Below are 15720 nucleotides of genomic sequence, written 5' to 3'. Positions count from 1 at the left end.
ACACACTTCAATGGAGACATTCAAAGGGTACAAAATAGCATAATATTTTTTTAATGAAGTCAGCGTAAACAAGTCTTGAGCTGTTATAGATGGTTATAGATGCATTTGAGCAACTCCTAGGACATTGCCCTGGGACAATGGGTGTCTTGTGTTTGGCAATTTCCATGCTTCTAGACAGTGGTAGGATGGCAAGGTCTTAGGATGCTATTGGAAAACTGCAAGCACTTTCAGAACATATGGCACAGCTGCTGTTATGAACAAGAAAATAACAACCAATGCTACAAAACTTGCTTTTGATGCGTGCCATATTGCAACTCACTGTTATTTGAGACAAAGCCAATGTTTTGAACAAGACTCAGAACCTTGTTCCACGGGGATCCAAAAGCCCTGTTCCTTCCTTTACAGTAATCTGTTTTGAAGAGGCCATTTAAGATAAATGGTTAAACTGCTGAAGGAATCATGGCTTCAGCCACCTTGCTGCTGGGCACCCCGCAGGTGGCTGGGCTTGAGGTCCTGCTTAAGTCACAGGGAGCACTGGCACCAGGGAAGTGTCAATGTTCCTGCAGTTACACATGGGCTGTGTCCTGCAAGCAGCTAAAGAGTTAATTTTCTACGGTCTGGCTTCCTTTTCATGGCATGTTTACCTAAGGATTCAGTTCTGGGTGACAGTTGTCAGCTGTTTGCGCGAGGTAAAGAGAGATGCTGGGCAAACCATTACAAGGATGTTCCTGGAAGGTTTCTGAAGGATCAGACTCCTGTGATCATACCCTAATTGCAGTGACTCACTGTCCTCATGGGGTGTTTTGTTCAGAGAGACTTCATGCTCAAATGGAGTTATTCACATATGGAGTCACTATAGAACCTGGGCCAAAGGCTGTGTTTCAGCATTTGATGCTCAAACAAGTCTCCTATGCTGCAGATTTATTTTGATTTAAAGGCTGCCCAGGGGATGCCTACATGGCACAATAATGGAAAATGAAGTATTGGAAGTAATTAAAAAAGAGAAGTTTGTTTTAACTTTGTGCTTTTATTTTAATAGATGTGTCTTCAAGATCAGGACTTCCTCCTCCTTTTAAGAATTACAAGTACGGTAGGTGGGTTTTATTTTTCTTGTTTTAAGTACTGTCAAATGACCACATGATATTTTACACCACCATTTATATAATTTAAAAGGTAATTGCTGCAAATACTAATGTTGGTGCCAGTGCCTGCCTACATTTGCAACTCTGTCCAGCTCTTCTAGCTGGAGTTATGCCACTGGGATCTTGTCTGCAGAACTTGACCATTAATGTGAAGATCTGTTTTAATCTTTGAATTAGGCTGCATGGTTTACATTCTTTGCTATTGGGAACTGATGGGTTTTGATGTTAATTTTTTATTACTTTTTAAAAATGCCTAACTCTGTCTTTACCTTAATGAGCAGCTTGTGATCTCAAAACACTTTGAAATTGTAGTTCTCTGTGTGCTTACATACGTCAGTATCTGTTTACTGATGGTGATGCAGAAGCTGAAGGCAAAAAGTAGAAAATGCTTAAGACTGATATACTTAAATAGCTTACACAATATAAGAGAAACGGGGGAACTTTGCTCCAAGTAGATATGAAAGCTCTTAAATACAAGCTAGCGGTATGAAATAGCATGATGTGAAATTTAAGCTGACTTTATCAAAGCTATATGTATATTTCCTTTTTGTGCAAATTGGCATGAACACATCCAATTCATCTGTTTGGGACAGAGAAAACGTTTTAAATAGACTGAATTGCTTCCTTTCTTGGAGTTTGTAAACTCAGATGTCAGTCACATATCTTTTCCTAAACTTGGTAATTCTCAGAGCTCCCTTGGAGTTTTCCTGCAAGTGACCCTCTGCGTCCCATGTTCTTGGAGTTGACAAACTCCTTCCTCTGTGGTGATTCAAAGAACTGAGTGAGAAATCTACTTAATACATGTGAAGAGTAATAAACTTTATTTGCCTATTTAAAAAAAGCAAAGGATGGTGAAACAGAGAAACATCTGGAAGTGTAAGTTTGAATTTGGAGGTGCCCTTCACCCCATCTGTGGCTTTGACTGTTTGAGGGGTTCCTGTCTAGAACTGCTGCTCTCAGTTGTATTCCTGGTGCTGCCTATCCCAGCTGCTAGTTCTTTCATCACTTGGAGATCAGTTTAGCTTTTCCCAAGACGTATCTGGTGGCTGAGAGCCTGAATGTGCCATGTAGGACTGAGCATTACTTTAAAACCTGTTGCACCAGTTACTGGGAGCCTACTCTTACTGTGATGGTGCTAACTGCAGGAAAATTTTCACACAGGAAAATCAAAGCCAGGTTCCTCACCTTCCCTTCAGGCTGTGAATCATCCAGGTTCATGTTTTTGACATCTCTGCTATCTCTGCAGTGCTTTGCTGTTTTTCTTAGGTTTTTGTGAGGAAAAGGCAGTGAGACTTCTGCATTAATAGTGCCAGGAAAAGCCAGACTTTTTCTCCTGTTTTGTTTGGCAGTGCCAGAAATCTCAGTTGGATCTGGTTGTCTCTCAACTTGCCTGTTTCAGCTTCCTTCCCTGCAGAATTCAGCACCACTTTGTTTTAACATCATATATAATGCCATCACATTTTTGGTCTTGGATCAGTGCTCCAGTTCACATCTCAAAGCTTTTGACTTCCATTTGCTCTTAATTTCTTTGTATGGATTATTCTGGTTCTTGGTCTAGAGCTCTTCTGAGTTAGTCTTATCTTAGTACCTTGTCACCTTTTCATACCATAGTACCTTTTCACTGATGTTGGCAGTCTGGGTGCCAACTTGTTCCATAAGCTGCTTCTCAGTTTTATTTCTTTCATCCATGAATGTGGAGCAGTATGGCAGGTAGTTCATAAAATCACTTAAGAAAGTGGTATCTTATCAATTGCCATGATAGACCTATTATCAAAAAAGGCAAGATAAAAACTTGGCAGTATGATTGAGTGGGATCAAGTGGGGATGAAATAGCAAAGGCTAGTCCGAGGACTTAGCTTATGAGAAGAGACTGTAGTTTCATCTCTGTAACAGAGTTAAAGAAGCCATTTAATAGCTCAGATGAACCCATGGTAAACTTCTGGGTGCCAGTGTTGGAGTTCTGAGCAAGCAGAACTGAGACAATGCTTCAGGACTTGACTGGACAAAGACTAAAGAAAAGGGAACGTACCAAAGTAGACAGAGGCGCTTAAAACTAACAGGCACAGGCTGGGTTTATTTGCTGCAGTAGAAAGGTTTCATTATTGCAATATATTTTTTTTGAGATTGCTTGGTCTTTCTGTAATGTTTCTATGCAAGATGGATCCTGGTAATTGCAATTTAATGTCTGTCTTGCTTCTAATACCACAGTTATTACAACATGCCAAAGCTGCCTTCTCAGTGACCTCTGCAGTGAGAACACAGAGTACTTCTTACCTTATGTAATGTTTTAAATAGTGTTCAAAATGGGCCAGAATGGTATGGAAGCAAACTTCTGAGTGGGAATGTGATCTCTGTTAAAATCTGAACATCTGAATACTTGCTCCTGGTACTTTGAAAGTTGGTTTAGCCAGTAGTTAACTTTGCTGCATGTCGTAGTACAACAGCTGCATCCTTCTCTTAACAGACTATTGCAACATGTAATGTTCACTCAGTGCACAAAACTAAACTAGAGCAGAACATGAGCAGACAAGCAGAACTGGTTTTTCTTCTTTGCTGGAAAGGGATTGATGTGTTACTCCAAATTTGTTCAAACACAGAGTCTTCAGAGTTCAATTTTTTTTTTTTTTTTTTAGTGTTGCATGGCTTTAAGCTGTTCCCTCTGGATCTTTGCACTCATCCAGTTGCTTTAGTGACTGTGTAATTTTCGCCTGTGTTTCCCTTCTGTTAGCAAAGCCGTGCCCATCTTGCCAGAAGAAAGTAGTACTTTTTTTTTTTTAATTTCTAAAAGCACTACACTGCATAAACATGAAATAAAAATTGTTGAAGAGGGTATAGCATTAAAGAGAAGAGGCTGTAGTTGTTAATGTAAAATGAACTTGCTTAATGAAATTTCTGCTGTAGGTGGTGGGTGTTGTATTCATGAGAAGGAAAATTTCAAGGGATGATCTGAAGGGCTCAGGTTACTGTGTCTTAATTACTTGCTGCCTGTCAACTTAGCTGTAGCAGTTGACAGTGCATAAATGCTGTTGGTCCTGCCCCAATTGCATGTGTAAAACCTATTAAGTTAAAGCACCCTAAGTGGCATTTAAATTGATGTGTTTTGACTGGCAATTGAGATGGTCATTAGTTGGTTATTGTAATTCAGCCAGCAGACAGAAGCCCAATAGGATGTGGTACCTTAATGTTGCATTGACTGCTTTAAGAATGTGGCTGCAGGACTGTGAGATTAAGATGTTTTCTCCTCTTTCAGGTTGAATACACAAAATTGTTAATAACAAAAGCTTTTGAAGCTTCCCCCTTTGTTTGTTTGTCTTTCCCCAAGTACAACTTTCAGTGTTGTGTACTTTTTAAGCTTTATTTTAGGAAAACACTCTTTTTGCTTTCAGATACAATGAAGATTATTCACCAAGCACACAAATCTAAGGTAAGATTATTAGCTGTGTCCTCCCCCTTTTGCATGCTTTGATGCAGGCAGATCTCTGCACTGTCAAACAAGACTGGAGCAGAAGAAATCAGTAAATTCTTCTTATCTTTGTTTTCTGGTTCTCTGATTTGTAGACTGGTGAGCTTGTAGTGAGTTTGGAAGATGATGACAAACTGATTTTGCAGGAAGACAGCACGCTGAAAGCAGCTGGAGTCGGTAGGAGTACATTTGTATTGAGTGAAGATGCTGTTCCTTGTGGTAGCATTAAACTGATAACTGGCTGATTATGTTTGGACAGGCTGCTGAAAAGTAAATGCTATTTCTGATGCTCTTTACATGACTTGATAATTATTCAGGGAAGCATTATTCAAATCATTGGTCTGAGGGCAGCAGGTATCTGCACTCCAAATGTTCAGAATGCAAATTGTGATTTTTAGAGGGTATGCTTATAATTCTGCTGAGAGTAATTTTAAATGATTGACAGATAGGTTATTAGTACCGTGTCTGCTTAGTCTTATCAGTAACATTTAAACTGATGTTTTGGTTAGAAATGTAAGTCGTGGAACCAGGATGGAATAATGAAATTAGATTTGTTTAATGTGCAGCATACAGTGTCTGATAGCAAGATTGCTCAGGAAGGCTCGAGCAGTATCATTTAGAGAATGTGCTGAACATAGCAAAGAGTTGAAACTTGACCTGATTTCTCACATTTTGACAGGAGACTACATACAGGGCATGTCTTTTGGTAATAATGTAAAGAAATGTCTGCCATGATAAAATTGATGGTCCCTGAATGTCCTTTGGGCTTCTCATAAATGTGCCTGAATGACTTTGTGGCAGCAGGGTACTTAGGGGATGTGGTTGCATTCCACCTTGATTTGGACATTTGCTCATTTGAATCTGATTTGCCTGGCTGGAAAGCTTTAACTGCCTGTGCTCTAAGTGCAGGGGCTTCACAGAGGCGGCTCCCTCCTGCTCCTGGTGCTCACTGATTGCTCCCCAGCTACTGAATGGGATTGCTTTCGCATAGGTTACTTGGCTCTCCTGTTTCCTGCGATTTATTTTCTGGTTTTAAGTGACTTGGGATGTCTCTTCAAAGTTTTTCTCTGGTGTGAGCTACAACTGGTTCCAATATACCTTTCCTTGAGTGTTCCTGTAATATGAATCATAGTTGTTACTACACCAGGTCTTTTTGTCTGCTGGATGGAGGGGGGGGAAAGTGAGGATTACTGGCACCCAAGCCTTGCAGATTTGTAATTTAGTTAGCAGAAGATTGGTTTAACCATGATCTTTATATATGTAAGGCACAAAAGGCAGTGCAGGTGAGGAGAGGGACTGATGACCGTGCCAAATGTTGAATTAGAAATAACAAAGCTGTCTTCTTTCAAAAAGGTATGGATAAGTATTTGTATATATTATCTGCCTTTGAAACTGGGTTTGTAGCTACAGCAGTGAACCAGTTGGATGTGATCTCAAAAAAGGTGTCAAAACATCAGACTAAATGTTACAGTGAAAGGAAATAGGAATGCAACAGCCTGTTCTGCGTCTCTGTGCAGAGGGAGGGGTGGTTAATTTAGGGCAGGAAATTATTTAAAGCTGCTTTTTTCTCTTTTTTTTTTTTCTGAATAAAAGCAGTTAGTAGTCATTAGTATGCAGAGGATATTTGTGATAGAAGAGGAAAACCCATTCTTTGGAAAATGTAATGTGCCATTATGCCATTTTGAATTTGGATATCTTCCAGTGTATCTTGATGTGAAAGTTGGCTAAGTTAGGAGTGGGGTCTTTGTAGTAAAATCTTGAAGATTTTGCTTTTCTCCTTCAACAAGAAGTAGAAAAGAGTAAGCCAAGGAAGTGATATTATGTATCATGTACCACTGGTCCTCATTTTGTACAAAACAATACATTTTGTACGTTTTCTATAAATCAGTAAGAAAATTTGAAATCTCCTATTGAGATACAAAATTTTCCCCACATCTAGTCTGTACAAGACTTACTAGAATAAAACAATCAGAATCACCGTTAGGAAATCTGGGAAATTCTGATATGTGCAGAACATTTTTCCTAAGCTGCAGTTGATTGCCCTTGGCACTATAGAGGGTTGGGCTAGAGAGTTATAAATTATGAGGACATTAGATAAGTATCCTCAGGAAAGCCTCTGTAGTAGTGATTATTATTGCAGTTATTATCCAGTCAGCAAAGTTAATGCTTGCATTTTTTTTTAAAGCAGGGTGTATGTTAATAGAGTGTTCAGTATTCATTACAAATAGTCTTGTCTGTTTTCTAGTTGAGATTCTAAAATCCCTTCTATTCTTTTTTGTTTCTTTTTTTTTTTTACAAGACAGGCAGACTTCATTAACTTGAGGTTTAATTTAAAAAACGAATGTGGAATTTATTGGCTCAGCACCTTAAAGAATTTCATGTTTAATAATTGTGAAGGCATTCCATCAGATTTGTCTCTGTTCTGAATTAGTAATGTTGCTGACTTATTGTTTTAGAAGAGGAAGTCCTTGACCTACTGGGTTGAAAGAATTGTGACTGTTCTGAACCTTTGTGGGTCCTTTAGCTCTGCCATATCCCCTGTGAATAATTAGAGGTATTTGAAGGTATTGCTGGAGAAGCCAATTTGTGTCTTTCACTTTGCATATTGTCGAAGCCTCATGAATTAATCATCAGCAGGGCAAAAAATTAACTTCTTCAGACACATATTTTGATGGGTCATGAGGGAGAATGTAAAGTGATCTGTAAAATATTCTACTGATCCTCTAAGTATTAAATTATTATACCTACAGGCTAATTTAATGGGAAGAAGAAGTTTCTTTCTCCCTTTCCTAACAGAAAAATGCACAAAAAAGAGTGCATCATGCTTCATTACGTTCCTAGCATTTGAAGGTGTTAGAAATGCCATCACTTAATTTGCTGAATGCTTTTACAAACAATTCTGAAGACTGTGTTAAACAAATCTTGAGGGGTCTTGTGCACATATTTACTTCCATACATTCATCTTCTTGGTGGTTTTGTTTGTTTGGGGTGTTTTTTATTGAGGTTTAATGACATCTTTAATACTGGCAACCTTTTTCAAAAATATGATGAGGAAGAAAAAAAAGTGGGTGGTGATTTATAATTGTCTTTGACCATAAAGTTGCTAATTGTCTTCTAAGATTCTAAATAGCTGGCTGTTGGTGGTTCATTCACTGGTGTGCTAAATATTTAATTTTTTATTTGTTCTAGCAAACGAGACGGAATTAGCATTCTTCTGTGAGGAAGATTACAGAAACTACAGAGCTAATCCTGTTTCGGCCTGGTGAAGATCCCAAGAGATTGTTTTGTTTTCCCATACCTGTTGTAAATTTTCCTTATTCTGCTTAATGAGATTTTTCTTAAAGATCAATAAATCCTTGAGGATTTCTTTGCAAACAGTGCAATTCCCTTCCTATAGAAATTAATTTCTGTCAATATGCTAAGGCTGAGAGAAGAAAAACTGGGGGACATAAATGACTTTTTTCTTCCTTTTCTTTTTGCTGTGCTTGGCTCTTGAGCCTCAGGCAGTGCCATCCCTGACCCGTGACACACACTCTTGGTGTGATCCCACAGCAGACAGTAGCTGCATATGGAAATTATAGAATGCACAGGGTGATCCCATCACAGTACCAACTTCTAATGAAAATGAAGTGAAACCTCCTTCAAATAAAATGAAATATTTTATGACCAAATCACTGGGTATTTTAAAGTACTTGAGAAGAGAATCTCTTTATTTCAAGTCACAGCTTTACTTCTCTCATTTTATGTTTGGTCTCTTTTGTTTAAATAGTGCAGACTGGCCAGTGTTTCATGCTTTTCAGTGCTGAATGCTTTCCATTATGCTCTCTTCCAGCCCTCTTTAGCATGCTGAAAGGGACAAGTGTCTGTTGGGAGGCTTTTGTGTCCACAGAGCAGCTCGCCTGTTTCTAGCTTTACTTCATGGAGACACCTTCACATAGGGGTAGCAGCTCGAGTTCTGCCAGGACATCAGCGTGCCTAAGTAGGACTTGGGCATTTTTCCAAGTGGAGTGAAAGCTCATGGTTTCAGTTTTAAGAATAAAACCTGAATGATTGCATTTTTTTGTGAGGAGAGGCCCAGCCTGTGAGCCACATGTCTTCAAGACTGGAATTGATTCCTTTATGCTTTCCATGAGCCCAATATTCTGTTGCTATGTGTTTGTTCTTGGTAATGCTGGGCTTTCCTACTACATAGACCAAATTAAGAATAATAGAAAATAATCATGCATCCAATAAAGTACTTTTAGATATCATCACCTATGAAATGCTTTTTAGGGGGTACCAACATGGGACAGTGTGCCTTTAAGCCTCCCTTCACTGAAATAGGAATGATGCTGGCTCTCTGCCTTAGCAGGCTTTTTGGGCACAGGCTCTGCTAAATTGAATGAGACCTCACTTGCCATTGCTTTAGACCTACACATCTATGCTGAGCTCTGGGTGAGAGCTGACAATGCTGTATCCATGAAACTTTCTGGAGGAGTAACCTTACCATTTCCTAGAGCTTTGATTATTGTTTTTATTGACATTTGTGGTTTCCAAAGTATCTAAGTAAAATTTCCCTTTATTTTAGATCTAGGGCCAAAGAACCCTCTGTGTATTGTTCCTACCTCATTTTCTTCATCTTTCCTTACAACTCTCTGGTTTAGGCTGTTTTACTCACCAACAGCTTTGCTTCAGTTTTATTCTCTAGTGAAATACCTCTACCACTTTTTCAACTGTGATTAAATTATTGTATCTTTGTCTTGAAAAGAGAAGTCCTGTGTCATTGAAGTCACCTGTGTTCTCCTGGGATGTAGATGCCATTATGCATGTCCTGATGAATTTATGAGGCGAATTTACCTCTTGCCTTCTCTTTCTGTCCAGGCAGCCTCTCTGTTGCTGGTACCTGCTCCCCAAACATGGGCCCACATTCAGCCTTCTTACAGTCTGTCATGTTTGCAGATTTATGTGGTTAATACAAATTGGTGCTCATCTTCTCAGACAGTTCAAGGTGATGCATTGCACTCCAGACTATCTCATCTTTGTTCAGTCAAATTTCCAATAAGAAGGGTAACTTTATAAGAACAGATACTGTACCAGAGACATCAGTGTCTCAGGCTGGCCTGCCAAGGCATCTAAATGGTGTCTGTCAGCACATGCAGGCTCTCAGACTGAGCATGACTGAATTTGGTCTCCAGCCCTTCCAGACAGATATGAATTAGTTTTGTGATCCCTTTTCTCTAAAGCATTTGTGTTGGAAAGAGTCACCACATTTTTGCCCTTTCTGGGCTTGTACAGTTCCAAACTTGCAGTGCCACATCAAGTGTGGTACAGTGGAAGTGCAATTCTACAGCGGAAGAGGAATTCTACAGCATCAGGGAGAAAAACTGTAAATGTTCTACTGCAAATATTCAAGAATGATGTGACTGACATTCCAGGTTAACTTCTCTTTCCAAGGGAAGAGTTAAACTACTGCTTTGTGAGCTCAGTTTGCTCTGGCAATGACCCTTCATTGGCTTCTTTCTCCAGCAGCACAGTGGAGCCTTTTGTAATGCTCTCAATGCCCATACTTGTAAAATGGTTTCTTCCTGATGTGTTTTTCTACTGTGGGGTTTTTTTTATTTTTATTTATTTTATTTATAACTTTTTTTGTGACTTTCAGTAATGCTTCTTTCAAGTAAACTCTACAAAACCACAGATAGTAACCGAAAACTTGTTAGGAAAGATGCTGTTCCAGCATCATTTTGGTGGGATATGGTACAGCCTTGTATCAAAGTATGTTTGGTTCCAGGATTGTTGAGTACTAAATGAAACCTCTGAACACTGGCTAATAAATTAGTAAAGACTGAGATGTCTTTGCCCATGCTGTTTTGAAATCCTCTTTCTGTTGAATAAATCACAGAGCTAGTACTGTGGTTTGTTATCCTGGCAGAAATCATGAACTGCATTGGTTTACAGCTGCTTTTAATCTAAGGTGTAGTGGGGTTAGTCATACTGCTTTGCCAGTGGTCTTAGGCATTGTGGGGTTAATAAGGATTTGTGTTACAGTGGGATGTTCTTGGAACCACTCACCATGTTTTTGTTAAACAAAAGAGCAATATCCAGAAAGGACTCTGAAATAAGATAAATTTTATCCTGGGTTATAACACTGTAGCAGGGAAAGGCAGTCAAACTGGAACCCTGGGATGGTGTATCAGGCATGGCTGATTCTTGGAGAAAAAAATCATTTTAGAGAGACTGGAGTTTTGATTAGGAGGTGTGAAAGCTGAAGAAGAAGAGAAGAAATTTGGAAAGGAATTATCATAAATAGGAAGAAGAAGTAACAGTGTAACTGAATAAACAGCAAAATCTGCATGTGCAACACTCTTGGTGCAGAGATACCAGAGCAGTGCTGCTTTCTGTACAACTGAAGGTATAAAAATGGTGCTTTTTCATAATTGTGGAACTGAATTAATGAACTACTCCAATAAGCAACTTGTTTTTTCTGGCTTTGTCACATTATATGTTCTGCATCCAACAGTTTTAATTATTTTTCTGCCCAGAGGTAGTTATGTTGCCTTTTGAAGAAGCAAGAGTTAAGAAAAATCTGCTGACACGGACAGCTGAGTTGACCAGTGGCATAAAGGACAACTCAAAGATCTGATAAGCACCACTTTTACAGTTAACTGCTTTATCTGATATAAACATTGTGACTTAAAGGTGATCCAGAAATATATTGTAAGCTGTGGTGTTTCTCTTTCACTCCCTGGCAGTATTTAACATCCCTGACAGATCACTTATTTAAAAATGAGCCTGCAAGTAGCAGTCCAAGAGTTCCCACAGCCATGATGGGACATCATGGGCCCTGTCCTTGGAAGCTAATAGCCACAGAAATCCAAAGTGTCCAAAGATCAAGAAGCTAAAACCAGAGCATAGGATGCTCATTCTTGATCTCCTGTGACTGATGGGATCCCAGATACAGCGTGGGCAGATGCCTGGAGGCATTGCAAATGCCTGAGGCAAATGCACACTTTTATTTATTGAACAGCTTGGACTGAGCTCAGGCTTCCTGGTTGGCAACTGATCCCCCTTCCATTGCTTCCTTTCCATAGAACTGCTTGGCACAGATTTGCAAGTGATTAATGAGTCAAGAAACGCCCAAAAGACAACTTTTGTTGCTTTCTATTTTATCAGGATATAGACTTTTCTCTACTCCCCATTTCCTGTTGAGTCAGAGAAACAGACACCGCTTCAAACGTTTCCCCAACCACTTCCCTTTGCTTCCCACTTCTGCTGATGTGCAGTGCCTTCATGGTGAGGTTTGCACCTCATCTGATATGCAATAGCAGCGTTTCCTGTGGCAGTGAATGCACACTTTTTAAAATTTGTTCATGACAAAATACGCTTTGGTATGGAGAATTTTTCTCGACTGTAACTAATAGTGCACAACAAAGGTTCTTTTCTTGCTCTGCAGGAAGACTTGCATTGGAGGACAGCACTGTCCCCCAGTCAGTGGAAACAAAATGTTTTTATCATAATGGTTTGAATCTTGTAAGGAAATGAAGGAGTTACATCAGGAAAGAAAAAAAAAAAAAAAAAGAACAAAAAAAAAAGGCAGTGAAAAGCCAAGACCCACTGCTATGAACTCTTTGCCTGCAGAGAAAGCCACCAGATGTCAGCACAGCCTGTTCTTTGCTTCTCCAGAACCTCTGTAAGCCAAGAGATGTGTCATGTTTTTGAAAAGCGCTTATCTGTGAACTGGTCTAGCCTCTGAAGTCTGTGCTAGGGATCTGGTGATGAAAGCTGAGCCTCTCCTTGCAGAAAATATTTCTTTTTCTATTAAAATCAAAAAGCAGCAAATTGAACTGGTTTCAGTGCTTAAATTCCTCTTGTTAGAGAGCATCCTTTGCAGAGCCAGTTCCCAGCGTATCTAAATCTTTGCATGCTATGAGGAGGCATTTGCAGAACATTCATTTGAAGAATTGTCTGGAAAAGATCAGTGTTAATTTGCTGAGGTTTTGTAAAGTCGATTTTAAGCATGCCTATTTCTTTTAAACACAAAGAAAACCATCTGGAACAGACACACATGCAAAGCAGAGCAAAGCATCTTCAGCAACACAGCTTAAACACACAACAAATGCATCCTCCATGCTTCTGACCCTAAGCTCCCGCTATTTCCTCCTTGTAGTGCAAGGGCTAAGGAGAAGCTGGTTCTGCGTTCTCTGGGCTGGGATGAGCTGAGGTGGGATATGAGTTTCAGAGCCCAAAGCCAAGCACTGTGCACAGCTTTATGCTGTCAGTGATCAGAACATGCATAGATGCTGCCTGGTTAAAAGGCTGTATTTGAATTTTTGCACAGGGACCAGGTGTGACAGAGCTTTCTGCTCAGATTCCCATCACTCTTCTTGCAGCAGCTTGCAGGTGCCAGGGCGGTGTTGAAGAGAGGGAACTTAAAGTGGCAGCTAGAGCCTGAGTGATGTAAATATTTCTTCCTCCTGTTTTGGGCTGCTTGTTTAGTTCCTTTCTTCTGGCCTCATCACACTGGTGTCGTGTTAGGGGTTTGCCACAGATTGCTGTGTATGGGAACTACTTCTCAATTCCAAACTACCACTAGAACCCTCAAACACTGCTCACATTCTAGAGGTGATGCAAGAGAAATTGCAGCTCTGCAGTCTTGGGCTGTGTGCAGGGGAAGCCTGTGGTGTGCATGGGTGCAGCCACTGTGGTGTGCAGGTTGTCTGGGAGGTGTTATTCTTGCTTCTGTCCCTTCTGCCCAGCACCAAGTTCTGCTTTGCTGGGGACCAGGACCTTGTCTGGAAGCTTGGCACACATGGCAGATAGTTGAGAGGAGATGTGGGTTTTATTTCCCTGTAGATGTGGTGTTTTTGATCAGATATGGATTGTAACTTCTGTTTGTTATCAATCTCCCCCTCTGATACCAATAGATTCATTCCTTTGTAGTGGGACAGGAGCAGCTAGCCAGAAGAGTGGGAGTTTCAGATGGTAGTGAATACATTAAAGGGCTCAGTGTGACAGATTAATGTAAGAATTTACCTTTGCCTGTCCATTCCTGCTCTCTGGCAGGTGACTTACAGTGCTGTGTACCAGGAATGTCAGTGAGTACTTAAGAACTGCTGCTGTCTGCTCTCATTCCACACCTGAGAAGGTTTAATTCTGCTTTCTAACCTAAAGCAAATGGAACATATTCTTTAAGAACAGTTTGGGAAGCCCCTTTTCTTCTGTGAACCAGGAATTTTAAAATGGAAGGCATGGTGTTGGTCTGATTTCAACACTACTTTGAAGTCACATCTTTGCCTCTCTGCTTGTGTTTGGGTATTGGTCTCTTCCTTCAAGTTACTGGTAACAGGACAAGAGGAAATATCCTCAGGTTGTGCCAGAGGAGGTTTAGATTGGATATTTGAAAAGATTTATTCACCAGAAGGATTGTGAAGCACTGGAACAGGCTGTCCTGGGAAATGGAGTCACCAGCCCTGGAAGGATTTACAAGACTTGTAGATGTGGCACTTGGGTTGAGTGGTGGGCTTGGCAGTGCTGGGATAACAGCTGGACTCGATGATCTTAAAGGTGTTTTTCTGTCCTTCTGTGATTATGTCCATCCAGTTGGAGGGCATCAGCTGGCTTTAGAGTCAAAGAGCAATCTAGCCATGACAGCTTTATATCCCAGCAGTTACCACCATTGCCATTTCTTCACAGCTATTCCCCTGCCCCAGCCCTCCCAAACCAAATACAACTGGTTTTGCAAACACAGACTTGAATCTTGCACAGCAACTTTGTTTTCTAGAGTGCTGAACAAGACAGCTACTTGAAAGCAGACATCTGGCTGCAGACAGCTCTTTAAGGCAGCAGGCTGGCATGCAGCAGCTGAAGGTAGCTAATTGCAGATCAGATAGGGGAAACAGGTAACAAGAATAACTAAGCAGCTGAACAGCAGCTGTAGTGCATCCTCCAGTGTTGAGATTTCTAAATCCAAAGCAGATTATCTTTCTAGAAGGATGCACTTGTACCACTTAAAGTCTGTGAAAGGTTTCAGTAATACTATGGCTTGTGATATGTGATCCTCCTGACTGGCCCCAGACAATGCTTATTTTCAGTCTTTGATTATGAACATCCTGTACATGCTCTGCTAACAAGAACTGTCCCTAATCATAGATGGTATCTGTGTATTCTGTGCTCAGCTTTAACATGTGTGTGGTTCTCACACACACACACAAAAAAAAAACTTGTGCAGAAATTCTGCAAAACTGATACTGCTTATTAAGGCACAATAAATAGATAAAAGAAAACTGTCCTAGTGTGACAAATCTCATTCCTCAAACCCAAGGCACAGTCTGCAAATCCTGCTAGCTCAGTGTGTGAAATTCAGAGCTCAAGAATAACACCAGGTTTTGCTGCTGATTGTAGCTGTGCTGGCCATCTTGAAGAGACTGGAAGAAATATATTGCACAGAGGTGCTGAAGCAGGTGTATCTCCCTAAAGATTTAACTATAGTTTGATATATCACTTTGTGAGTAAATCCCTTAAGAGCAAGAAACCAATTGCACTGTTTAAAGCCTTGCATTATAAAACTGAAGGAGTGAGAGAACTGTACCTGCAGAGGTTAATCTTCAGCTCAGGAATTTAAATGAACTCATTAAAATCAACTTACAAATTAGCTCATTAAAATGCAACACTGCAGATCCAGAAGTTGGTTGATCTGGCATGCCACTTGTATGAAAAAGTGACTTAAGAAGCAGAGAACAAATTTATAGTATTAAAACTCCATCTTTCTTTGCAGTCCCCCATCTGGAACTTCTTCTTCCTTGAACTCTGTATCAACAGCAATTTCTATTTAGTGAATTAAGCTTGTTTGATCCTGTGCTACAAGTGCTGTGTAGTATCAGTAGCCCCCTGTAATGAAATATATGTCTGCACACACTTGTGCCCTCTCACACACATAGGAACTCTGTAATTGAGCCCTGGCACTGTGGGTCACAGCAATGATCATTTTATTACCTTGATAATGAGATTCTACAAGCTGCTGGCTGTAGTGGGTTTTATTTCTTAGTGGTTAAATTCTAGATAAACACACTACTACTGCCATTAAAGTAATGGTTTTGTTTGGGGGGGGAGGCAGGAAAAAAGACTCAAACGAGTTCTGAT

At 40.1% G+C, this 15720-nt stretch overlaps 1 protein-coding gene across 2 annotated transcripts in view; it reads left to right on the top strand.

Moving 5' to 3' along the window:
• The window catches only part of C7H2orf76 (chromosome 7 C2orf76 homolog), a 50935-nt gene that overhangs the window by 806 nt on the left and 34409 nt on the right, over positions 1–15720 (top strand). The window contains exons 2-5 of one of the 2 annotated variants that reach the window (XM_068195283.1): positions 1040–1090; positions 4529–4566; positions 4701–4782; positions 7795–7980. In XM_068195283.1, the coding sequence (XP_068051384.1) occupies positions 1040–1090; positions 4529–4566; positions 4701–4782; positions 7795–7871 (248 nt within the window). In that variant the 3' untranslated portion in view covers positions 7872–7980. Of the gene's footprint in view, positions 1–1039; positions 1091–4528; positions 4567–4700; positions 4783–7794; positions 7981–15720 lie in introns of those variants that run through there. The other variant, XM_068195284.1, reaches the window with a different exon arrangement.

This window comes from Anomalospiza imberbis, chromosome 7 (assembly GCF_031753505.1).
Source record: "Anomalospiza imberbis isolate Cuckoo-Finch-1a 21T00152 chromosome 7, ASM3175350v1, whole genome shotgun sequence".
Lineage (NCBI taxonomy): Eukaryota > Metazoa > Chordata > Aves > Passeriformes > Viduidae > Anomalospiza > Anomalospiza imberbis.
Note: the sequence above shows the minus strand (reverse complement) of the source record. Positions and strands in the feature narration are given on the sequence as shown.